Consider the following 23,270-nt stretch of genomic DNA (forward strand, 5'->3'; position numbering starts at 1 on the left):
CCCCAGAGGGCCACTCCTCCACCAGCTGCAGGCCCTTCATGCATGGTGGCCTGGCTAATTAGTGCCTCCAGCGTGGAGCATGTTCAGGCAGAGCAGGCCATTGCCGCGACACTCAACTGGATCTGATCCCAAGCTCTGCAGGGTGGGTAAGAAGTGAACTGTAGCTGCACAAAGCATTTCAGCTGGGTGTCTGTAACCTCCCCACCTACGTGGACCTCCAGATGGCGCTCCGTGGGGCTCAGTGCCCTCTTGGAGGCTGTGGGGCTGTGCCACCACTCAGGCACCAGCCCTGCACTTCACCCTTGGCACTGTGGCATGGGCTGGGAATAGAGGGCTGGGATGAGGCCATGCCCACCAGGCCCTGCGCCCTCCAGGCCCCCCCAGCTGACGGCGGCTCACCCCACAGATGGACACACGAACCATGGGCTCCAGTTGCTCTCATAGATGCTCTTAATTAACAGCAGTTGGCTGCTGGGTGGGTCTCTGCGAAGTCCCCAGCCGCCTGTTTGTCCCCAGAGCAACGCAGAGTGCTCTGCCACCACAGTCCTGTCACTGCAGCCCCTTAGGCAGTCTTCTTGACGACGTGGATGAAGTAGCAGGGAACGTGGGCCTGACCCGGCGTGTAGGACTGGAAGTCACCCAGGACGCTGTGCTGGCACTTCCCCTGGAAGGCGCCTTTCAGCAGTGCCGTGAAGGCCTCCAGCCGGTGCGGGTAGTACGAGAGGCGGAACTTGCTGCAGGGAGGCAATGGCCATGAGGCTGGGCCTCAGGCACCGAGGCCATGGCCTCAGCTGGGACCCCCATGCAGCCCCTCTCACCTCAGCTCCGGGGCGGCCCCCGCCTCCGTCGGGGGGACCTGCACGGTGTAGTCCAGGGTCACCATGTGGGCCTTGTTGTTCACCAGCAGCACTGAGGTGGTGATGTCCTTGGTCAGGTCGCTCTGGGGACAGCGGAATGTTGGTGTTCCGTTGTCCCTGGCCCCAGCCTGGGGTTGTGGCAGAGGGCAGCGGGATGGGGCAGGGATGGCAGCCGCCCACCTTGTAGTAGATGTTCTTTCCAGGCGGCGCGCAGCCGGTGGCCAGGATGTGGTCGTAGTTGCGGTGGTCGATGATCAGGACGCCGCCGGGCCGTACCATGCTGGCGATGTTCTTCAGGGCCAGTTTGTGGTCACTCTGGTCCCCTGGGGAGAACAGCCCAGCGTCCCCAGGCATGGACTGTGCCCCCACATCCACACAAACCCACACGGTTCCCCCAGCCTGTGGCTCGGGGCACCCGCAGCTCCACCCCTGTGATGAGCTCAGGCACGCTCTCAGCCTCCCCAGGGAAGTGTGGGGAACCCACAGCCCCACACATGGTACAGGTCTGGGTGTGCCTTCGGCCCAGCCGAAAGTGACACAGACACGCACAGCTCTACCACCGCCACAGTGGCTCCATGGAGCCCCAAAGCAGCGCCTGTTCTCAGACACGCTGCCACCTAGCGCAGTCTACCTGTGCCATGAGTTAGGGCACATCCTCAGCCTCCCTCCAGACAGGTGTGCGGCAGCCCCCGATCCCTCCAGCCGCAGCACCACCTTTGAGCCTCACCTTTGAAGTCAGGCAGGTGCGCGAAGGAGTTCCCCAGGCAGATGACAGCATCAAAGCCGTCCCCAGGCTTCTCCAGGTCCTGCTCCAGCGTCAGCCAGTTGGCCTCCTCGATGACTGTGGCACGCGGGGAGGATGAAGGCAGGGTCGCTCCGCAAGGACCCTCCGCTCCCCTCCTCCTCCCCCTCTCGCCGCCCCCCCCGCCGCAGCCCCACGCACCCCCCCAGGCCCGCACCCCATCGGTCGAAGGGTTCCTCCTTGCGCCGCTCCCAGCGCTCCTTCAGCGCGTACTTAAGCATCTTGTCGCTGGCGTCCACGCTGGTTACCTGGAAGCCCTCCTCCAGCAGCATGATGGAGTCCACCCTGGGGACAGCGCCGTCAGCGGGACGGAAGAGGGAAGGGAGAGGGAAGGGAGGGACGCGAAGACGAGGGGCCTTACCCGGTGCCGCAGGCCACGTCGAGGACGGATCGGCATCGGTGCTGGCGGAGGAGCGCCAGGAGCCAGCTGCGGTACTCGGCCGTGCGGCTCCGCGTGTCCCCGATGTACAGCTGCCAGACCTTCGCCGCCCGCCCGTCCGCATACTGATCCGGCAGCCCCTCGGCCGCCACCCCCAGCGAGCGCGTCCGGTACACGCTGTCCACCATCCCGCCGCCGCCGCCCCGCTCCGCCGCGGCCCCGCCGCCGCTCCACCGCTCCCCCGCTCCGCCCCGCCCCGCCCCCTAGGGCCGCCAATCGCCGCGGCCGACACTCCCCTTCGCCCCGCCCCCCCGCGGGGAGGAGCCTCCGAGAGCCGACCCGGCAGCGCGGGGCAAGCAGCGCAGCGGCGCTCCGCGAAAAAGGTCTTTATTCGCAGCCCCGGCGCCGCAGGGTCCCGGGCTGCCGAGCTGCGGGCGCTGGGAGGACGCGGCCCCGGCCCTGCGCGCCGTGGGGGAATGAGTCCGTACCGTGGTGGGCCGGAAGCCGCGGCTGTGGCACGGGGGAGAGCCTTTCTCCCCGCTCAGTCCTTGCGAGCCGCTACCTATAGCTCGTCGGTGGGGCTGTGGGGGAGCGGGGTGGCTTCCTGCACTCCGCTCTCCTCCGGGGAGAAGCTCTCGACACCCTCGCTTTGTTCCTTCTCGGCTTTCTTCTTCTTTTTCCCGCTCTTCTTCTTGCTCGACTTCTCCCCTGCGCTTGCCAAGTCCCCCTTCTTGCCGGTCCACTTCTCTGCTAAGCAGCCTGGGCAGGGGGAGAGAGGGCCCTGAGGAACACGTAGGGCTCCCCGTGCCCTTGCTGGATTCCCTGTGCTCTCACAGGCATGCACTGCCCCAGGCAGCCCCAAGGACTTACTGGCATCCTTCCCTTTCAGCACGCGGTCAGCACAGAGGAATTGGGAGAGATCTTCTGTCTGGTGGTGCCGGTACCAGTCCTCGATCACGTCTTCGTACTCCTCCACCAGCACATCACACTGACAGGGAGAGGACAGCCTGGCACCAGCACGTGGCAGAGCCCTGATCCCATCCCCACACCTGCTGAGCCCTTTCCAGCCCGCACGGCCGCAGCACACTGACCCCAGCAAGAAGGTACCTGCTTCTTGAGATCCGCCACCTCGGCAGAGGTCTCATTCCACAGCTCATAGGGAATGTCCATCACCACCTTGACACCTTTGTGCACCAGGTTGTGCAGGGTCTCAAATGTCTCTGACATGCCCTGGGGAGAACAGAGCCATGCAGTGAGGCTGTGCGCGGGGGCACAGAGAGACCTGAGGCAGCCAACACTGAGGTGTTACGTGCCCACCAGTCCTTCTCTGCACTGAGCACATCCTAAACACAGTAGGAAGGCCTATGTGGGATGGCACCTGGCTCCCTTCTGGCCCACCTCCCCCTCAGGACAGCACCCCAGAGCAGCACAGCCTTGCCTGCTGTCAGCTGGCACCTTGAAGAACCGACCACATTTCAGCACCAGGAAGGAAACCCACCTTTGCAAATCTGTTGCTGCCGCTCCTTTCCTTGTGCAGGTTGTAGTCCAACAGCCTCTTGCAAATGTTCTCTGTCACCTCGATGAGCCGGATGTCCCTGCACAGAGAGGAAGAATGGGAACGGCTTGGAAGTACACCGCAGAACAGCCTCCAAGTTCAGGAGGAAGCAACCTGGCACATTTCCATGCTCCAGAGGAGGGACTCAGCCTCTTCTGTTTTTACTTACGACTGTGTGTACTTGACAGCAGCGCCCTTCCCATCCAAGAAGCCATACTTAGTGTCGATGACCTCCTTGGTCTTGCCGGTCTCTTCAAAGGCAGATTTCAGCTCCAATGCCACGTATTTGCACACTGCAGGAGGGAAAGCATAGCAGGTCAGTAGGTCCTGAGGAGGAACTTGGTGCTGGGAGAAGAGCTCACAGGGCACGGTCACCACTGTTCACAGAAACGAAGAGCAGCATCCTGACTGATGATCTCCTGGAGTAGGAGGCCCTGAATAGTGCTTCAGTATTAGTGCAGCCACACTGCTACAGCCAGGAGAGCAGAGGGCAGCCACTCCAGTGTCTGCTTCACCTGCTCATCACTTTCCATGGGGACAGGGAACCGCGAGTCACCCCTTTCCTGTGCCTCCCACACAGGAAGGCAGCCAGGCACATGGGTGCAGAGCTGCAGGGGTTGCATCACTACTGCAGGGCACTGCACTGCCGGCGGTGCTCTGCCACGCTTTTAGAAACGATAAATGAACGAAAGAGGGGAGGGGGGAAACAAAATTTTATTTCAGCTGTAACAGACAGTCCAACAGAGAGACAGGAACGGTGAGCAGGAGGAAATGGGGGTTTGCAGGCGTGGAGGGACGGAGGCTGGGCTCGGCACGGCCCTTCCTGCCCCGGAGCTCCGCAGGGCTCCGTGCCGTTCCGCAGTGCCCTCCGCCGGGAGCGAGCCCGGCCCTGCGCTGCCATGGCTCACAGCGGTCCCGTGCTAGGCGGGCAGCAGCCGTGCGGTCACACGGCACCTCCGGAGCGTCTTCCCGGGAGGGGGAGCCGCACAAAGAGCTCCGCCGCAGCTTCTCCTCCTTTCCTCCTCGCCGCGGAGCCCCGCACGTCCCTGCACGGCACAGACAGAGCGAGGCGAGGCCCGGCCCCGGCGGAGCCTCGGCTCCCTTCACTTCCGGGTGCTGCGGGAAGGCCCGGCTGCCGCGACCGGGCCTCCTCCGCCCCGGCCCGCTCCCGGCCCCGCTCCCCTCGCCCCCGGCCGCGCTCACCCTCGCACTTGCTGGGCAGCCGCACCCAGTCCGCGTCGTCGCCGCCCGCTACCGCCAGCAGCAGCAGCAGCAGCAACGCGGCGGGACCCTCCGCCGCCATGGCTCCGCTTCCGGGCGTTCACCCCGCCCCCGTCACCACGGCAACCCACCGCCACTGCCAACCCCAGCGGCCCGCGTGGCACGCCCGGCCAATCGCCGCCCTGCCCGCCGAGTAAGCCCCGCCCTCTCCGCTGGCTTGCCGCGGGCCCGCGCCGGAGGGTCCTTGTCCGTCCCATCGCACGCCGTGCTCCGAGGTTGTTCCGGGCCCCCGTTCCGCGGGCTCCTTTCCGCTCCGCTCCCACACCTTCACCCATACTGGGTCTGCCCCTCGTTCCGGGGGACTCCTCCCTGCCCGGCCTGGTCCCTCAGCGCCGGGCCAGGAGCAGGGCGGTGAGCAGGGCGTCGAGGAGCGCGGCCTTCAGCAGCACCACCCGCGCGGCCACCAGCAGGGCTACGGCAGCACAGGCGCGGGGCTCTGAAACAGAGGGGACAGCAGCGTGGCTGCAGGCCCTACGGCACCCCCCCTAAATGGCACGTTGTCCCCGTCGCACTCACCCGCGGGGGTTCTGGGACACAGCTCTGCCTCCTCATCGCTGCCTGCAGGATGAGGAACAGTGAGGAGGGGGCTGCCACAAAACCCTTTGTAAAATTCACCCGCAGGGCCACATGCCTGCTGCCTGCTGGCACAGCCCTGGTCCCAGGCAGGGCCCCTGTCCGTACCTGCAACTGGGATGAGGTTGGAGCTATGGGCTGGAGCGCTGCTGTTGGGCCCAACATGGCACGCCAGGAGCTCCTGCTCCATGGGACTGTCAGGGAGGATGGAAACTGCACAGACGGTGCCACCCTCCTCCTGTGAAGCCCCATAGGCAAAGGACTGCAAAGCGCTGCTGTTCCCACTGGAGATCCAGACGGCATGGCCGGAGCTTGCAGGCAGCTCACTCACCACACACACCACCAGCCGCCGCTGCTGCCCTGACACCACCATGGTCAGTGGTGGGGAAAGGACGGGCAGGGGGTTGGCAGCCCTGCAGGCTGCAAGGATGCAGGTTAAAGCTTTGCGCTGGGCCTAGCCTTCACAGCTAGGCTCGGTGGCCGCCAGCCCACTCCACACCCACCACCTCAACTCGCCTGCTGGCTACTCACAGGGCAGAAGCAGAGCAGAGGCCAGCAGCAACCAGGGCACCTCCATGGAAGCAGCAGCAGCAGCACAGTGGTCGCTCAGCCCCCAACCGTTACTGTCACCTGCTCCCAGCTGCTCTGAGCTGCACCTGGGGCAAGGCAGTGAGAGGGAGGCGGGCACGGGCCAGAGACAGCCCCTGGCACGAGTGCCATCGCCTCACTACTTTCCCATCCCAGAGCTGCCCGCCTCCCCCTCCCGCACACATGGTAGCGCCCTTCCTCCCCCCCTGCTGCAGTGGTACGGCCACAGACAGCGCCATGATGGAGCCGGGCAGCGCCGTGACAGAGCAGATGAAGGACACGGCCCCCCCAGCCACCGTAGCCCCAGCCCCCCCTCCTTCATTTGCTGAGCTGCTGCAGATGGTGCAGAGGGGCCAGACCCCAGCTGGTGTGCGGTGCCCCAACGCCTCACCCACAAACGACATCCCCACAGCCTCCCGCCTCTCGCGGCCTCCCAAGCCCTGGGAGAACCGCCCAGGCCAGCCCTGAGCTTCTCTGGCAGCCAGGAGGCCCCGCTGCCCCCCCTGGATGCCCTTGGATCTCCCAGGAGGATGGAGCAAGGCTGGCTGCAGACACAGCTTTAAATGCTTTTTTTTTTTTTTTTTTTTTTTTTTTTAAAGAAACATATAAAGAACTCTTAACAAGAAGTATAAAAATCTCCTTGGTGCCAACCAGACGAGGATCATACAGAAGGAGAGGCCACAGCTACCGCTGGGGCTTGGGAACATAGTCTGCCCCAGGCCTGTACTACTGCCCGAGGGCTGAGAACCTGCCTGTGACTGTGCATCTCTATGACCTGAGGAGCGCTGGAGCCAAGGTAAGAGCTGGGCTGGAAAGCTATCTGCTTTGTTCTTTGGGTCAAAATATTGAAAAAATAAAATAATGACAAAAAAGTGCAATGCACTGTCACTCCCAGCATTCACTTCATGCTGTTTGTGACCTATTCATCTTTGCAGCTGCTGCCAGCTCTTAGCGAACAAAAAACTCTCACTGCCTTCAAGCCCATAGGAACAGTGATCCTGCTTGATTTCCACACACGTTGCAATAGCAATCTTTTACAACGTGCAAACAAACACCAATGGGACCGCATTTCTGCACGATGCGGCTTCACCCCATCACAACACAAACATGAAGTTAACCTTGTAACTGTTTGACAAACCTGAGAACTTAACCCTTGAAACCCAGAGGGGGCAAAGGCAGAACTAAGGGGTGCTTCCTTCCTCTCACTGCAGGATTACTGCTCCAGCGTGAGCTTTAGCTTGATGTTCATGGCTGCCAGCTCTGCCAAGAAGTACCGGAAGACGTGGGGCACGGGGATGACCTGGATGGTGTCCATCCTGCCACAGAGCATGCAGGAATACCTCCTGTTGCTTGCTACAGAGGAAGGTGGTGGGCGCTGGAGCAGAGGAGATAACATGCTGCCGCAGCTCGTGCAAACATAGGCTTCTGAGCCATCGGAGCAGCTGAACAGGCGGTCGTGCAGCAGGAAGGAGGTGCCATGAGCCAAGAGCGCATCACGCTCCATCTCACCAAAGCGAATCCCCCCTTCCACGTTCCTCCCCTTGACGGGCTGGTTGGTGACAGAATCCCGGGGTCCTGTAGTCCTCACCTGGAACTTGTCTGAGACCATGTGGCGCAGGCGCTGGTAGTACACGACTCCCACAAAGATGTCTGCCTCCAGCTCCACGCCGCTGATTCCGCTGTACATCTTTTCTGTCCCAAAGAAGTTATAGCCCGCGCTCACCAAAGTCTCACCAAAGTACTTCAAGGCAGAGTTTTTCTCCGTGAAGGTGAAGGGAGTGGCATCGTAGTAGGCGCCGTGCAGCGCTGCTGACTTCCCCGCCATGCTCTCAATTAACATCCCGATGGTCATACGGGAGGGGAACCCATGGGGGTTGAAGAGGATGTCTGGAACCATCCCATTCTCCGTGAATGGCATGTCTTCAACAGGCCAGAGCTGGCTCAGGATGCCCTTCTGCCCATGGCGGCTGGCAAATTTGTCTCCAACAGTTGGGTTTCGAGGAACTCTCACAGTGATGCAAGCCTTCTTGAATTTCCCAGTGCCACGGTCATTACTGCACAGCTTGATGTTGTCCACAATGCCTACTTCTTTATTCCTGCGTAGGTGGAAAAACATTCACAGCAAAGGTATCAGATAATATGCTCATGACTTTGAAGTGAAGCAAAGAAACCAACCCACTTTTAAATCCAATGAAGAGCTGGGGATCACCACATTTTTTGAAGAATGTCATTCAGGGAAATCAGACTGCACAAGAATTAGAGCACAGCAGCCAAACAAAGGTATCACCCAAGTGCCATTTGTTTGCTGTTTCTAATGCTAGCAACACAACTGCAACTTCCATGTGATGAGGTAATGTGTCACCCATGATAATAAAGTCAAAATTATTTAAACCTGGTTCATCAGTACTACAGCCGATCAGACGTGCCAATTGTCTTCTTTCAAGGCAGCATTTTCCTACACAATAAATTAACACTGCCCTGGTGGGACGCTAGCATAAATGAACAGGTTCAGGGCGAAGTTGAGAGGAAAGCTCAGGAGCAGATAGCAGAGGCAGCTGAGTGGGCCTTTGCCAACAGGTGTTCAGGGCTACGTTGCTGTTTCAAGCGAACCCTCAGCAGATGTTTCACATGCTGGATGTCTGTTGCACACTTAACTCCTGTCACAGAGCTTGCAGCCCAAACTCTTAAGAAATGAATAAATTTAGACCACATTACAACAGGATTAGTTTTTTGTTTGTCCTCTGAAGTCCCTTTACTGCTTGCAGAAGGCCTGCCCTTATGATTAGCTTCTGTTTTACAGCTATTCTTCTACTGTGCCAAAATGCAACCACAGTATAGGCCATCCCCAAACAACAACAAAAACACTCAAAAATTGCTTCATAAGCCTCTTCCCAGCTTCATGAAAGTTCTGAGTCAAAGCCTCTGCTCTCCACCCCTTCCAAGCCAAGTTTAAGATCCAAGCAGTGTGTGTAGGACAGTAGGGAGAACTGCCCCTTCAAGTTGCAGGGTCTCTGGGAAAACTTGGGGCATGAGCTAACAGTGAGAGCAGGGAACCTCCCCATAGGAACCTAAACAGTTACCTCATCTAGAACTGTAATGAACAAATGCTGCAGAGTACACAGGTAAAATGGCTCTCTGGGTAAGGAACCTGAACTAAGGTGAGGCTGGCACAAAAGAGCTGGCAAACAGGAATATGGAGTAGGGAGCCAAAACAGGATTCACAAGTGGAAGGAGCATAAGGCTGAGCTGACAGTATCAAGTTCTGGCAATCCTCACTGCCACGTACTGAATCTCTCTGCTCTGCTCTACAACCAGCAATCTCTCCAACACAGTTTCAATGCACTCATTGTGTATTATTAACAGATAGCTTTCCCAGTAAGACTGGTTATTCTGCTCTCCAATTAGCTTATCCAATAAGCTAATTTGCTTTCTAATAATGAATAACTAAATAGTATGATCTTCACTGTATAAATGGTGCAGGTAAGGCATGAAGTTGTATTGACAAGAGACTGGCAAGTCTTTGGGGACCAAGAACCCAATTCAGTTAACACAATACTGCAGAAAATGATAGAGATGGACAAATGAACAATATTGGGGGACAGCAAAAAATTTTTGCAAATTCTCTCTTTTTACCATTCCTAGTCTTATATCCTAGATGCTGCAGCTCTTCAGCATACACTGACTCCAAGCCACAAAACATGCATCAATTTCATGCTCCATGAACACGTGGATACCTTAAGTGCTGTGTGAGGAGAAAAGGCAATACCTAAAAGAGCAGCTGATCAGGGTCCACTATGTATGTTTGGAGACAGGAGGAACAAGCTGAACTTACTGGTAGTACACAGTGAAGGTCTCTCCTGTGTTAAGGTTCATGTAGCTGTAGAACGGGTCCCCGGGCTGCAGGATGGAGCCAACAAAAGGCAGTCCATCAGCATCCAACTTCTCCTTAATGTTTGGGTCCCCAGGCCTGATACCAAATACTAAATTATCACCTCCCCTGCTAGCTTTAAGGGAAAGGTCAATGCTCTCCATCTTGATAACACTTCCGTAAGCAAACCCTCTCTCCCAAGAAGATTTGTTCACAATCTGAGAGAAAGAAAAAAAGGATGTTAAAAACTTGTTAGTATCTTCAAAAAAAGAATTTCCATTCTGATCTGATGCACACCTTCCTACATTAAAAAAACAAACACCTCCCAGCCAATCATCACTCCAACAGGCTCAGGTCTCCTCCGATCCCATTTTTTTTCCTCTTTTTTTTTTTTTTTTTTTAAATCAATGCTGGAAGCCCACAGCCTTGCACAAGGGAGCTCTGCTCTACTCTGACTACCCCGAACATTACTGCAGAAGGTGCTTAACAGCTGAGTTCCTGTATCAATTCTAATGGAACTAGCAAAAGCAGAAAAAGGGCTCTTCTCAACTGCATACCGCCCTTCTTTACAACTGCCTGTGCTAAATTCCTTTGCAGGACAATGTAATTCCTCACACTTACCATTGCATCTTCCATGTCATAGCCACTATAGGAGATGACAGCCACAACTGAATTGGTACCGACTGGGTAGCTGTCCATACCATAATAGTCATACATTCTGGGCCTCACCAGAGGGCTCTGAGGGGTATGGAGGAGGTACAACTTGTTATCTGAGCGGTCCTTGTAGTTATACACTGGAAACCCCATGGTTTGCTTTCCTACAAAGAAAGTTGTATTTACACAAGATCAATTCAAAGCTAAACAGTGTTGTCCTCCAGAATTATTATTCAATAACTGCCTTAAGTCCAGCTAAAAGAGTTTCTATGAACCATACACATCAACTAAATTCCCTTCACATCACTACGTAAAGGATTCTTCTAATTGCATCTTTTCTGCAATTTCAAGCCTCCAATAAAGTGTTGGCTTTTTTTTTCCCACTGACAGTACAAACACATGGCAGTAAAAAAAGTTCTTGAACACAGTCACATCAGTACTTTCAGATAAATATGAAAAAGCAGTAGCATATTAAGGGCACCTTTCTGGTAAGCTTGTTAGAAATGCAATATGCTGTGGTGCTGATGAGAGCAGCACTCTCATAGTTTCTACCTCTTAGCCTGGCTTTTTTTGCTTTAAATAAGTTTCTTGCAAATCACTTGTTGACTAATTGAAACTCCATCTACATACCATATCCCAATTGCCTGCAGACAACCAAGTTAATCAAATAACTGGCAGGAAAAAAAGAAAAGAACTGCTGCCATGGTGCCATTTTAATACCCTGCAACAAATGTCCAGTAACTGCTCTTTCAAAAGCTGCAGTCAGTGACAGTGCAGTCACTGAAAACAGGTGCAAAGAAACCCCCACCACTTCAAAGCATTTACCCTTGCTGCTTGTGAGAAGCAGGTCAACCTCTGCCAGCTGGGGGATGAGAGGACTCCTGCCAGCACAGTTGTTAATACTGACACTCCCAAGCAGCTGGTGCAGTGCCCCACGCTAATCTGTATGATCAACAACCTCAAATTTAAAAAGAAAAAGCCTACAAAAAAAACACCCAAAGACTTAAGGCACTGTGAGCACTACAATTTGAAACTGCCCTCTGGAAGGCTGCATGGATGATAAACTTGACTTCTTTCACAATCACTTATTTCATAGTGATCAACTTTAGAGCTGTAAGAACTGCTGGGAAGAGTTTCCATGTGGAAATATGGGGATACATATGCCAGAGATTTTCCCCCCCTCTTCCTTGCTTGGAGACTTGCAGCTGTAGGTACTACAGGACTTACCCATCTGGCACTGGTACATGTTTCGAGGACTTTGGTTGTGGTCAGAGAAGGGGATGAGGTTGGCCACCACACTCAGAATGCTGTGAGGGAAGAGCTCCTGGTGGGTGGTGACTCCAGGCACAATGTCTGACTCCATGGTGGCCACATTCATGAAGACCTGCAAGAATCACATTGGACAGGTTGGACAGAAAGCAAGACAAAGCTGCTAGCAACAAAGCCTAGTGACTTTTCATTTCAGTTTCAGCTGTGGTTGCTGACTGTACCTTAGCCCAGGCAAGAAAAACACCAGACAACTACTGAACTACTTTACCACAATCCCAGACAACTGCAAGGAAAGCAAGTCTGGAAGTATGAAACTGCGATACGCATCGCACTTCCACTCTCTCATCTTAATTGTTCCAAGTTATCACGTTCCCAGACAAGCCACTACTTGGCTGCTCACTGGCAATTTGCAGAACGTGACATAAAAAATGATGAGACAGCGATCATTTACCTAAGGAAACTTTCACTACGTTCAAACTGAAAGCAGACTTCTCCATTCTACCTCTAAGGAAAGTACCAAAAACTCATTAGCTAGAAATGAGAAACCTCTTCTGCCATCTATTCCAGCTCTTCAGCACTTCACCTATGTTCCATTCTCAGCTCCTTTGACAAACACTTCACGAAATACTGCTTCTGATGCAGGATACTGCTGTAACAGCCAGCATTTAATAACTGAAATATGCAAAACCTACCTGTTCCAGTGTACCAATCCATTCCTTCCTTCCATACAGCAGGTTTTTGACAGGCCGCACCATTCGACAAGGGGTAGTGAAGATGAACAACCCAGGATACAGACTGGGTTTTCCTGTCATTGGGATAAGGACCACTTCTGCCCGCGCAGGAAATCTCTTCTCTTGTGTTATCTGGTTGTGTAAAGGAATATTAATTTAGGAATACAAAACAATATTGTTTTAGTTAAGCTGCACCCTACAGGCTAGGTTAACACCCACAATGGAAACACAAACCACAAATCCACAGACGTAGCTATTAATATAAAATAGTGAAATGCAAATTTAGAAGGTATTTCTACCAATATCTCCACCAAGAATACTTCTACCATGCTAAAAAAAAAACCAAAAAAATTCTCATAACAATGGCAACATCATAAACCAAGAGACCAAACTTAGAACAAATACAAGAAAAACCAAAAAGCCTAACACTAACATACAGACAAAGATAAATAAAGATAAATGATTAAGTCAGACTTAAAAGACAGATAGAAGTTAGGCTGCTTTAGAGCTCTGGAGGCTTTTGGTTTATTTCTGACCACTGCATATGGAGCACGTTTAGGTAAGTCACATTTTAAAGAAGACAACCTTGAATCGCCGGAGGGCTTCTGCAACCTGAGGAGCCAGGTCCCACTCGACCCAGCCCACCACTGCACCGTCCAGCACCACGCGGTAGCACTCAGCGTACGGCTTGCTTGGGGTCGCATCAATGGGGACAACACCTGTGAGAGATTGGGGGCAGGAGAGGGAACAGCCAAAAAAGCACACAAATGTACGTTATTTCTGCAGGAAGCCTCAATCCACATAAAACAGCTTTATGAGCCATGAGAGAAATTCAGAACATCTGGACAGGGCAAAGCGGTAGATGGGACTTGATGGAGAACATAAAACGCGCACAACTGTGAGTGCCATTTCCCATCCAGTCCCAGCACACTTCTGAACAAAACAAGATTCCCATCACTGTGCTCATCACTAGAGGATCTGCAATTTAATTCAAGTTATTAGCAACACGATGAAGTCAGTGGTTTGTCTAATTTCTCTGAGCCAGTCCTGTGCAGGTGAATATCTTCAGCTCTACAGTACGCAGCTAAGAGACATTTATTTTGAACTCGACGTTCTCCAGAAGGTTTACATGCCTGAATAAGCAAATCCTACGTTAAGCAGAAGCAGAGTAAGAACAGGTTTACCTTGACTTACAGTAATGGTATCTGGAGAACATTCTCCACATATGGGTTCGTAGGGCAGAAAGGTAAAAAGGAAGATTGCTTCATTAGACAATTTAGCCAGTAAACTGTACCTAGAGCACATAACAGAGGTGGCAGGTCTGTCGCAGGAACCATCTCTGTCACTATTTCACACACAGCTGTCATGTGGTTCATCAGACCGCAGGGCTCTCCATCAGGGGTGTCCACTGGGCACAGGAACCCCCAGGACTCCGGCAGCAGTTTGCGTACCGTGGTAGTTCTCATCTGGGCAAACGCCGACCCTCTGTGTATGCAGCGGAAATGCGAAAGGTAGCGAACAAAATTCAGCTTGTCCCCCACCACACACAGACCGCTGTCCTGCAGCATGCCCAGGCCTGAGGAACAAGATGGAGACTGACATCAGGATGTCACTCAGACGGCTGTTTCCTATTTTCCACTAACAAGATTTAAGTACTTCAGCAACTCAGGGAGCTGTAGGAGGTCCCGAGACTATAAATTCACTGCTTGAGCACACATCTCCTCTTTCTCTCAATCAGCCTTTTCCCATTCCACTGTCTTTGGTAATTCAGTTACAGTGTGTCTGCACTCAAGTTGCTTTGAGTTAAAAGTTTGGTTTTAAGTTGTTTCTCACACAGTTTAGCAGGTAAAAAAAGGGCTTCTTAGACCTTACGACTTACCGGTCTTAGATCGCAGGTTACCAGTTGCTAGAAGGTACTCAAATGACTTGGTAACATCTGTGGTCAGGCTGAATGCCTTCATCAGGCTGTCTGTATTGACGCTGATGTCGGCCTTTTCTGTTCTCTTCTCCAAAATGAATTTAACAGATTGCAACCAGTTCTCAAGCCTCTCCTGCGGTTTAAGAATGTGACACTTGAATTTGAAACAGGAATACAGACACTCTAATGACTGTCTCAGCAGTTACCTACACAACAGAAACCTAGTCTGTTTAGAATCTTTGCCTTTATAGAAGAGATTGCTCCCTCACCCATTTATCTGACAGGGCCAGGCAAGACCGCAAGCTGTTCTGGTTCCTGCTGCCAGATTCAGAAAGCACTACAATGCTTCACATAATTCACTTTTTATTCTCTTTCTACAGCCATTGAAACCAATCAAGTAGTAGAGAAATTTTAGAATTGTTTCAACAAAACAATGCTAAAGAAGATTTTGGCTAAAATGGCAAAGAAAGACTAAGAGTTATCTACTAACTCAGGGAATTATTATTACTTGGGGCTGACAAATCTCACTTCTGAGCAATATTTTCCTTCTGGTATTCTACAATGAGGAAATGCCAGAAATAACTTGAATCCACAATGAACTGGAATAGTTTAGGAAGCTGCACTTTTACATCACCAGTAATAAGTTAACTGTGTAAACTGGACTGACTTCTTGATCTGTAAAAGAATTCAAAGATGGGTAGAAAAAACAACAATATAAATCACTGATTTTCAGAGAAAGAGGATGGGGCAGTTATCTACTTGCACATTTGCTGTGTGACACAGAGGGAGCAGCACAAAGAGGCAGATTTTCACTACTACTGTATCAACTGACACAACAGCAATAGGCTGTTTCAAAACCCTCCTGGGCTGGTGTTTCTCCCTCCTCAGACTCAACCCTGAACTTTCATTTGCTCTTGAAGGCCCTGAAGCTTTTCATTCCAGGTTTGACACGGGCTGCTCTTTAGTGTATGCCGTCCTACACTAGATCCAGCATACCCTCAAGTCTTTGTAGTATACCTAGGCTCCCTGCTCATCAGTTTGGCTCTGCATTTCTCCCATCTTCTTAGCCACTGTAGGTCCTGGACTCAATGACCAGGCTTTATGACCTTACCTTTAGGAACATAAGGAAAAGCTGTCCTGCAGTAAGCACTTCTTGATTCATCAGACTGTCTGGATTATCCTCCATGCACTCCCCTTTGGCAAAAGCATACAGCTTCCGGGTCATCATACAAAGCAGGTAGAATTTTTCAGTTCTGTCTGTCAAGTGTATGCAGATACACTTGCTGGAGAGAGAGAAAGAAGGACAATTAACACCACCCCATCATGCCAGCTGTTCTTCACATTATTGCTAAATATTCTCAAAATCTTGATCAGACAAAAGTGAGCCTTGTGAAAAATTTATTTTACATATTACTGTATGTCCTTACAAGTGCACAGTTTAAAGGCCCACTTAAGAGATGAGATTTGTACATTACTTTGCAGCAGGTATGACACTAAACACCTCTGCATAACCACGTGTACGTGCTCATCTCCTCCCCAAAATCCAAGCCATAGACTAGTAACAGATCACAGAACGCTGCAATCAGATCTTTGCGTGGAAACGTGTGCTGAATGACATTTTGATGCAAGCTATAAAGCTGCTAAACTGCCTTCCAAGACAACAGAGATAACTTGCTTTCCAAGACGTAAGCACAACAACCTTCCAGCATGTGAGCAAGCACGTAGATGTGGCCACTCTGTACCTCTGCTCCATACTGCCCTCTTCTGAAGCCTCCACACCTTCACCATAAAAACATTCAAAGAAAGCTGTGGCCAAGTAGAAGTTACAATACAAAATACGCCCCAAATATTGCTTTCCCCAATTGCTCTTATCTCCACAGCGCAGACAGCGTTGACAAACAGTCTGTACAGAACATACCATGGCGGGAAAAAACACAACCAAAAAGCACCACAGTATTTAGAATAAAGAAAATAACAGTATAACTTTCTTGAAATCATTCACTCGTGTTTCTCAGTCTGAAGAGCTGTTCTTCCTACACTCCTAAGAAAAACTGCCTTCATGCTTCTAGACATCTGATGATTACTCCTTATTTGCAGGTACTCAAGGACTTGGGCATCCCAAATTATACTTTTCAAGTGCTAAAAAACTTGGTCAAAGAACTAAAATCTGTATTACCTGAAAATCAGTTGAATGGTTGTCACATTGGCAATCTCAAAACACTCTCTTACATTGCTTCCTAACTTACTCCACTGAAGAAGCAAGACTTTAAAACATCCAATTCCTATCACTTAGAAGTGTAATTCTCATAATAGTTGCTAACGACTGTGTGAAACAGCAGAGAAAATGCCACAGATTACCCTAATGCTGTTCAACAAGTTGAACCTAAAGCAGTCCACACATGTAGTTGCAACCTTCCCTTTTCTAAACTCAAACAGAACAGATTATCACAATATCCTGAAATTCCACCAAGAATTGGACACTGGCTGGGTACAAAAACCCTAACAATGATAGTGTGAAATAATATGGCAGAGTATTCTTAAAGTTAGTTGTAATTTCAATGCAGTGACACAAGCATGTATTCCTAAGCATACACAGACATACTTGAAAATGAAATCTGCAGCCTGTTCATTGCTGTACCACTCAGGAAGGTTGAGTTTTACTCTGAAGCTCTTCCCAAGGTATTCGAGGACGTTTTGCTGCGTGTAACAACCTGCTTCAGCTACTGCTCTTAGCATCTCCGTAACGCAGTTCACATAAAAGGTGTCGTTTTTCTTGTCTTTGACCAGCTCTTCAAAAATCTGGTAGTCTGTGAAATTAACTAATGCCTGAAAGACAGATGTGCATCAGATCAGAAATACAGTTATGGCAATGTCTGGCCATAAAACAGCAGAAATTGAGTACCCCAATGATTTAGATTTTCAGACCTCTGGAAATGGAAAAATACTGTGGGATTAAGGTACTTCAAGAGTAGCACAGGGGATATGAATAAGGTGATGATCACAAGTAGTTCAGCCTAATGAAACCCTTGGAAGAAAAAAACCCAACAAACTTGCATCCTCTAACTTAACAGGCTTTTTTTGTCTCAAGTTACTCCTTATCTCCACAAAAATCAAGATAGCTTAGCCCATTACAATCCACTTCACCTTCAGCAATTCATTTTCTACAGCTCAAACTTAAATCCTATGTTCTTAGCTCTTGGCATTATAATGTTTCCTAGTTGTTTGAGTCAGGGTTTAAGTGACCATACTGCTCACAGGTAACTTTGGCTGACAAACCTCCCCCATCTTTAAGCAAAGTGTCTCTTCACCACATTTAAAAAGCCTTCAAGAAACTCATGAAAAAATGGGAGCTGCATGACATGCAGACAGGTTTCTTTATTAAATGGCTGATGCACGGGGTGTGTGAGCCCATGGCGTGATATGCATGGAAGAATTCAAACTTCAGACAACACAGCATGCTTAGCTTACGACTCCTTGTAAGCTAACACAACATAATGTCCTTGCTTATTAAAACACAAGGTAATCATCTGTTCCTGGTAACTAATTTTATTGAACCAGCAGAGTGATGAAAAAGAGAAATGAGTCGCACAACAGCAACATGAAGACAGCAGGCTGGAAGAACATGGAAATTCCCTGAGACTGAAGACAAGCTGTGGTGCCACAGGCCACAATTTACTCCAACACTTCTGCTGTGTAACAAACAGCTGAAGCACCCAGGCTTCGCTATTTTTAAAGAAGAAATTTGGAAAGGCTTGACTAACATCAAATTCCTGTCTGCTACTCAAAGAGCAGTTTAACTGCACCCAATGTGCTCAAACTGACACTACTGGTTTTGTCTTCCAATTCTTAAATGCTTTCAGTTCCAAACAAAAACAGTATTTTAATTTTCTCCTTTAAACAAAGAAGAGAGACAGTTTACTGTCTTGGTTTCTTTTTATATGAGAACTTGACTTTAATGACTAGCACTATTATAGCTGATGCTGGCCCAAGTGTTTCTTAAACGGTCAATCAGTTTTAAAAACACTCCTAGGATCTTTCCTGTTAGGTTACAAGCCCTTACATCCTCCATGAGCTATTAACCCACAACATTTATTAGCAGGAAGCCTTAACACCTTGGCATAAGCCTGCACTCACTTCCTCTGCCCCAAGTGCACACTGCATCACACGTGCTGGCTCAGTTTGCTCTACAGTTTTCAACCAACCAGTGTCAGAAGTACGACTGAAAATACTTAATACAGAATTAGCTGCCTCTCATTACCCAAGAAAATAGAAATGCTTTGTGAAACTTCTGCATTTATTTAACACAGAAAGCATGTAATGTGCATTATTTGTTTACCTTTAGAGCAAATCCCAAGGGAAGGAAGAACAGTTCTTTCTGAAAAATGAAGTTCACCATTACGCAGCCGTTTTCCAGGTAGTGAAGGTTCATGTTTATTGCACTGTGCTCATCTTTAACACAGTGCAGCACTACCCCTGCAGAAATTAATAGAAGCAAAAGCCAGTATGAGCTATGCAAGAAGCACAGACCACACTTCTGTGAGATGTCCAAGCAGGTGTGAGATGATTCAGTAGATAAACTTTTGTACTTCATGGCTGAGAACATGAGGCAGGTAGATCTGACCACTGATCAGATTCCCATAAATACATATAGCTAAGTTCAGTTTTAATGAACACACATCTTTGGACAGCCATTACACTTGCTCAGGAGATGCCAATACAGATTTTAAGAAATGGAAACTCCATCTGTCCTGTCTCTAAATGTAGGTCCTGAGATACTGTAACACACAAACACTCCTCCCTGTTGCACTGTGGAACAAGTCTTCCCATCCCTGTAGTAAGGCAGTACATCCGAAGCACTGTTTCCTGCTTCTGTTCTGTGCTGTCCACTGCAGGACAAATCAAAATAAAACCAACAGGAACTGATTAAACTAGCACTGCCTCAAAATTGATTCATGGGGAATTAGTGTGTTCTGAAGCACCATGGTTCAGGCCAATCAGCAGCTGGTAACATCCAGCTGAGAGCAAAACTCAGGTTTTATTCAATCTGGTTTAATTAAAACTCAATTTTACCAGTGTATACACGCAAAGTTATGAAACAGGCAAGAATCCAGTTAATCTCTTCCATGTAAATTACATTTATCATATTGAGTTATGGAAAACCAAATTCAGTGCCACAACCTCACTAATTTACACTGACTTCTTCAGCATGCAGGGTTCCAATTACTCCTATCACAGAACAACAGCTCCATGTACTGCACAGCCTGGAATGCCATCTCCTTCAGCACAGGCAGCTCAGAAACCACCTGAAAGGCAAGCACTTGCCTCATACTTCTATCACTGCTGTTATCAACTCTTTGGTTTCCTACATAGTAAAATTTACCTGAAAATATAAACATTATGCAACAACAACAAAATATCAGCCCTAATTGGTCATTCCTGTTTGTTCATGAGCAGCTTCTGGAGGGATGTGGCAGGAAGCCCTTTAGCTTACCGTACTCTGTGAAACCAGGACCTCTGTTTTTCCACTTGTGTCTTGTCATCGCAAGAGGGAAATTGCGCCTGGGCATAATCAGCATTCTAATTACTTTCTCTAAGCCATTAATTATGAAGTAGCCCCCCATTTCCTGCCAGAAAGAGAAGAATGCTTTTAATGTGCTTAGAATTGTATAAAGTGTCATCTTAAGTAAAATAAGAAAATGCTTGTAATATATTATAAAAACAAATATTTAATATCTCAACTATGAAACACACAAGACATCCCAGCACTGCATCTGGAAAGGCTGCACTCTTTGTCAGTGCATTTTAAATGTCTAAATCTAGCACTATGTACAAGGAAGGGGATTCACGTACGTGCATAATACCAATAAATGTACAGCTTCCCAAGTGTTGTGCATTCCAGTAGCAAAGAATACTGTAAGTAAGAGTACTGGTAGAGCTGTAGGGGGCCAGCAGCAACGCATCACTGCAGATTTTCTTTCTGTTTGCTCACTCTTTTGGGAGCACAAAACATATAATTCTGTATTTACAGAACGTTTATAATATTTCTGTATTGGATGACATGGTACTGGGGAGATGAAAACAGCTGTGGAAGACAACCAACAATAATAAAAAGAACCTCTTTCAATGCCTGTTCTCCTAATCTGCCTCCACAGAGCCATCAATGCTGATTAGCAACAGTAAAGTCACCTGTGGGAAGCACAGGTATTAGCACAAAACAGGCCCCTGCATCCAAAGACAGCTGAGACTCACTGGAACTTGCCATTCTTCAAGATGGTGTACAGAATCACCAGAACTAGTGTACATTCAGAGAATGTAAGTAAAATGTAAAATACAAACGCTCAAGTCCTGGCCTAATATACTGCACATTTTCCTGATCCACAAAATCCTCATTACCTCCTCCTCCTCATGGTGCTGGATGAGCTCTTGGGGAGAAAGATTATAGAGGTTACACAATTTGGACTTCACCATGATTGGAATATACCCTACAGGCTGTTTAATAGTCCCTTGTGGAATGCCATTCAGTGACCAGCTGATGTCAACCTAAAATGATACAACACAAACAGTGAGCAAACTGAGCTGACCTTTTTCATTCCTGTTACAATAACTGTACATTTAACATGACCACCAATCTGTTCAACTAACTGCCATCACCGTAAAGTGGTAACAGTCACAATAAAAAGCGTAACTAGTAGATATCTGGGCAGCATATTCTGGAAAACAGTCAGCACATGTCTACAGTTCCAGACTTGTATGATTTCTTTCTTAGTAATGAAGCTGACAGCAAGATGTACAAAGTTGACAGTGTAAAACACATAGCAAACAGTCTCAATTTCATAGGCAGAATGGTAAGCCTTAGGAGAGCCACAGTCAGGAAAAAAGTCTTGTCATTATTTCTGGATTAACACCTGGCAACATCCTAGGAATTAAGGAAGTTTAGGAATTAGAACAGAAATATCTGCTGAACCCCTCTAAAATCATGACACAGCTGTACACTGAAACCTCTGCATAATTCTGTCTTCAGCTTGAATGATGACCAATGGTATAAAATGGCTCCTGTGCAACACGCCACTCACCAGACAACACACTCACCTTGGAGAACTGAGAACCTCAGAGATAACTTGATTGTGCTGTTAAAAACAGTGAGAACAGGCTGATGACATGCTGCGTCCCACCGTGCAAGGGCAGGGAGTGGGAAAGAACAGGAAAGACTTTCACACATCAGGCACAATAAAATGCTTTGTTCCAAGCGTCAAATGTTGAGAAACAATTAAAACAAAAATACAGTTAGGGAGGGAAGGAGGGAAGGGAGCAACACAGATAAAAGAAATGAAAGAATGAATGCATCTCTGGTTCAGGAAAATCTGAGAGCCACTGGGGAAATGGTGTGCAACCCACAACTGGCCAACTTTTATGTCTGGACATTTTGCTTGCAGTCGGATTCATTGCTGCAAGTTATATAAAGCTGGAAATGCGAGCAAGAGTCCTTGTACAGGATGCATGCAGCATGGATGTGGCTACGTGGTGAGAGTGGGAAGCAGCTGTGCAAAGGAGAATGCCTGCCAAGGATGCTTCGTTAGTGGAATTTCAGAGCAACGCATAGAACTAGAGAGCAGGCAGTGTGAATAGAAGGAACTTATGGCTTTGGTTTCAGAGCCACGCTGCCTTTGGACCTAGATTTCTACGGGAAAAAGAAGAGACCTGAATCCTAATGGTCTGTGGAATGAAGGAGGCTTCCCTGCAGGCCTCCTGCAGAGGCTGACTGGGTTCAACACCCACCTGAGAGCAGAAGGAACACAACTGATGTGTCGTGCGAGGGGAAATGGAAATAAGAACAGAGGAGACACTGTCAGCTCGTCCTGCAGAACACCCTAGGCAGGACACAGCTCTCAGAAACACTTCCCAAGCAGGCGAAGCTCGGAAGGCTGAAGAAGCCGCGGCCGAGGTAAGACAACAAACCCGCGAGCGGAGGAGCTCACCGTGAGCCGCCCGCGGTAGGTGCTGCGCAGCCCGCGGCACTCGGCCGGGAACACCTTCACCTCCTGGCACAGCGTCCCCTTGGGCACCACGGGCGGCGAGATGGCGATCCCAACCACGGTGAGCGCCACGCGGCCGTCCTTCAGCGCCAGCTCCACCGGCGGGATGTCCTACGAGAGACGGGCGCCCACGCGTGAGGGCGGGCTCCGGAGCGCGATCCCCGGAGGCCGCTCCCCGCCCGCCCCCCGGCACCTGCAGTGCGCGGTACACCCCCTCGCTGATGGCGTAGTTGAAGGACTCGATGTGGGCGGCGGGCAGGTCGCGCCGTACCCCGCCGCGAGGCCGCTGCCGCCGTCGCAAGCGGTGCGGCTCCCGAGACGTGCTCTCCCCCATGGCCGCCGCCATGCTGCCCTCCGTGCGCCTGCTCCGGCCCGCCCCGTCCCGCCGCGTTGTCCGCCGGGACGCTGCGGGGCGTGGCGGCCGCGTGCTGGGTCCGCGTGCTTCCCGCTCGCGGCCGCCTCAGGCATGGTTTCGCTCGGCGCCCTCGTCCCGCAGTACGGCCGCTCTCTGTGCCTTGTACTTCGGTGCTCGTGTCTCCCTGCAGAACATCCCCCTGCACCACCCAGGAACCGTCTGTGCCGCGTCCCTCAGCACCCGTGCCCTTCAGTGCCTACGTCCCCTTGGGCCACATCCTTCACTGCCGGCAACCCTCAGCGCCCAAGTCCTCTGCCAGCGTGCCAGAAGCCTGCGCTCCCTTGCAGCCCCATGTTGGAGGCACGCACACAGATAAGCTGGAGGTGCTTATCTGTAAGGAGCAGGCC

General features: G+C 50.4%; 4 protein-coding genes across 7 annotated transcripts; all 4 read right to left on the reverse strand.

The window, feature by feature from the left end:
- Positions 1-427: 427 nt before the first annotated feature.
- Positions 428-2,245, reverse strand: GNMT (glycine N-methyltransferase). Its single transcript, XM_052676357.1, has 6 exons — positions 2,021-2,245; positions 1,817-1,944; positions 1,585-1,698; positions 1,038-1,180; positions 819-940; positions 428-734 (listed from the first exon to the last, which is right to left on the reverse strand). Exons 1-6 carry the CDS (start codon positions 2,224-2,226, stop codon positions 563-565), a joined length of 885 nt encoding a protein of 294 aa, XP_052532317.1. The 5' UTR covers positions 2,227-2,245; the 3' UTR covers positions 428-562.
- A 157-nt stretch (positions 2,246-2,402) lies between these two features.
- On the reverse strand, positions 2,403-4,938 carry CNPY3 (canopy FGF signaling regulator 3). Its single transcript, XM_052676384.1, has 6 exons — positions 4,797-4,938; positions 3,763-3,886; positions 3,537-3,633; positions 3,146-3,268; positions 2,909-3,026; positions 2,403-2,797 (listed from the first exon to the last, which is right to left on the reverse strand). The coding sequence occupies exons 1-6, from the start codon at positions 4,894-4,896 to the stop codon at positions 2,601-2,603; spliced, it is 759 nt and encodes a 252-aa protein (XP_052532344.1). The 5' UTR covers positions 4,897-4,938; the 3' UTR covers positions 2,403-2,600.
- A 39-nt stretch (positions 4,939-4,977) lies between these two features.
- Positions 4,978-6,220, reverse strand: PTCRA (pre T cell antigen receptor alpha). Of its 4 annotated transcripts, none has more exons than XM_052676426.1 (4): positions 5,979-6,215; positions 5,556-5,867; positions 5,391-5,461; positions 4,990-5,310 (listed from the first exon to the last, which is right to left on the reverse strand). In XM_052676426.1, exons 1-4 carry the CDS (start codon positions 6,022-6,024, stop codon positions 5,287-5,289), a joined length of 453 nt encoding a protein of 150 aa, XP_052532386.1. In that variant the 5' UTR covers positions 6,025-6,215; the 3' UTR covers positions 4,990-5,286. The 4 variants fall into 4 exon arrangements, with proteins under 4 accessions (XP_052532359.1, XP_052532386.1, XP_052532367.1 ...); XM_052676407.1 differs by having other exon boundaries at positions 4,999-5,310; positions 5,391-5,432; positions 5,979-6,208; XM_052676399.1 differs by having other exon boundaries at positions 4,978-5,310; positions 5,391-5,867; positions 5,979-6,220.
- Positions 6,221-7,009: 789 nt separating this feature from the next.
- POLR1B (RNA polymerase I subunit B) lies at positions 7,010-22,865 on the reverse strand. Its single transcript, XM_052676034.1, has 15 exons — positions 22,702-22,865; positions 22,452-22,619; positions 20,869-21,015; positions 19,967-20,099; positions 18,812-18,948; positions 17,078-17,301; positions 15,587-15,758; positions 14,437-14,608; positions 13,852-14,133; positions 13,143-13,276; positions 12,519-12,689; positions 11,785-11,941; positions 10,525-10,721; positions 9,868-10,121; positions 7,010-8,131 (listed from the first exon to the last, which is right to left on the reverse strand). Exons 1-15 carry the CDS (start codon positions 22,852-22,854, stop codon positions 7,249-7,251), a joined length of 3,384 nt encoding a protein of 1,127 aa, XP_052531994.1. The 5' UTR covers positions 22,855-22,865; the 3' UTR covers positions 7,010-7,248.
- Positions 22,866-23,270: the final 405 nt, after the last annotated feature.

Source organism: Tympanuchus pallidicinctus, unplaced genomic scaffold (genome assembly GCF_026119805.1).
Source record: "Tympanuchus pallidicinctus isolate F22 unplaced genomic scaffold, pur_lepc_1.0 scaffold1, whole genome shotgun sequence".
Classification (NCBI taxonomy): domain Eukaryota; kingdom Metazoa; phylum Chordata; class Aves; order Galliformes; family Phasianidae; genus Tympanuchus; species Tympanuchus pallidicinctus.

Coding starts and splice junctions, on each gene's coding strand:
- GNMT (XM_052676357.1), bottom strand. CDS start 2,226: ATGGTGGACAGCGTGTACCGGACGCGCTCGCTGGGGGTGGCGGCCGAG. Junction 1,945..2,020: donor GACGTGGCCTGCGGCACCGG/GTAAGGCCCCTC, acceptor CGCTGTCCCCAG/GGTGGACTCCATCATGCTGC. Junction 735..818: donor GGGGCCGCCCCGGAGCTGAG/GTGAGAGGGGCT, acceptor GCCTCCCTGCAG/CAAGTTCCGCCTCTCGTACT.
- CNPY3 (XM_052676384.1), bottom strand. CDS start 4,896: ATGGCGGCGGAGGGTCCCGCCGCGTTGCTGCTGCTGCTGCTGCTGGCG. Junction 3,887..4,796: donor GCTGCCCAGCAAGTGCGAGG/GTGAGCGCGGCC, acceptor TCCCTCCTGCAG/TGTGCAAATACGTGGCATTG. Junction 3,269..3,536: donor GCAGCAACAGATTTGCAAAG/GTGGGTTTCCTT, acceptor TGTTCTCCCCAG/GGCATGTCAGAGACATTTGA.
- PTCRA (XM_052676399.1), bottom strand. CDS start 6,024: ATGGAGGTGCCCTGGTTGCTGCTGGCCTCTGCTCTGCTTCTGCCCT. Junction 5,868..5,978: donor CTCTGCTCTGCTTCTGCCCT/GTGAGTAGCCAG, acceptor GCATCCTTGCAG/CCTGCAGGGCTGCCAACCCC. Junction 5,311..5,390: donor GTGTCCCAGAACCCCCGCGG/GTGAGTGCGACG, acceptor CCTCTGTTTCAG/AGCCCCGCGCCTGTGCTGCC.
- POLR1B (XM_052676034.1), bottom strand. CDS start 22,854: ATGGCGGCGGCCATGGGGGAGAGCACGTCTCGGGAGCCGCACCGCTTG. Junction 22,620..22,701: donor GGGTGTACCGCGCACTGCAG/GTGCCGGGGGGC, acceptor CGTCTCTCGTAG/GACATCCCGCCGGTGGAGCT. Junction 14,609..15,586: donor TTTTCCTTATGTTCCTAAAG/GTAAGGTCATAA, acceptor CTTAAACCGCAG/GAGAGGCTTGAGAACTGGTT.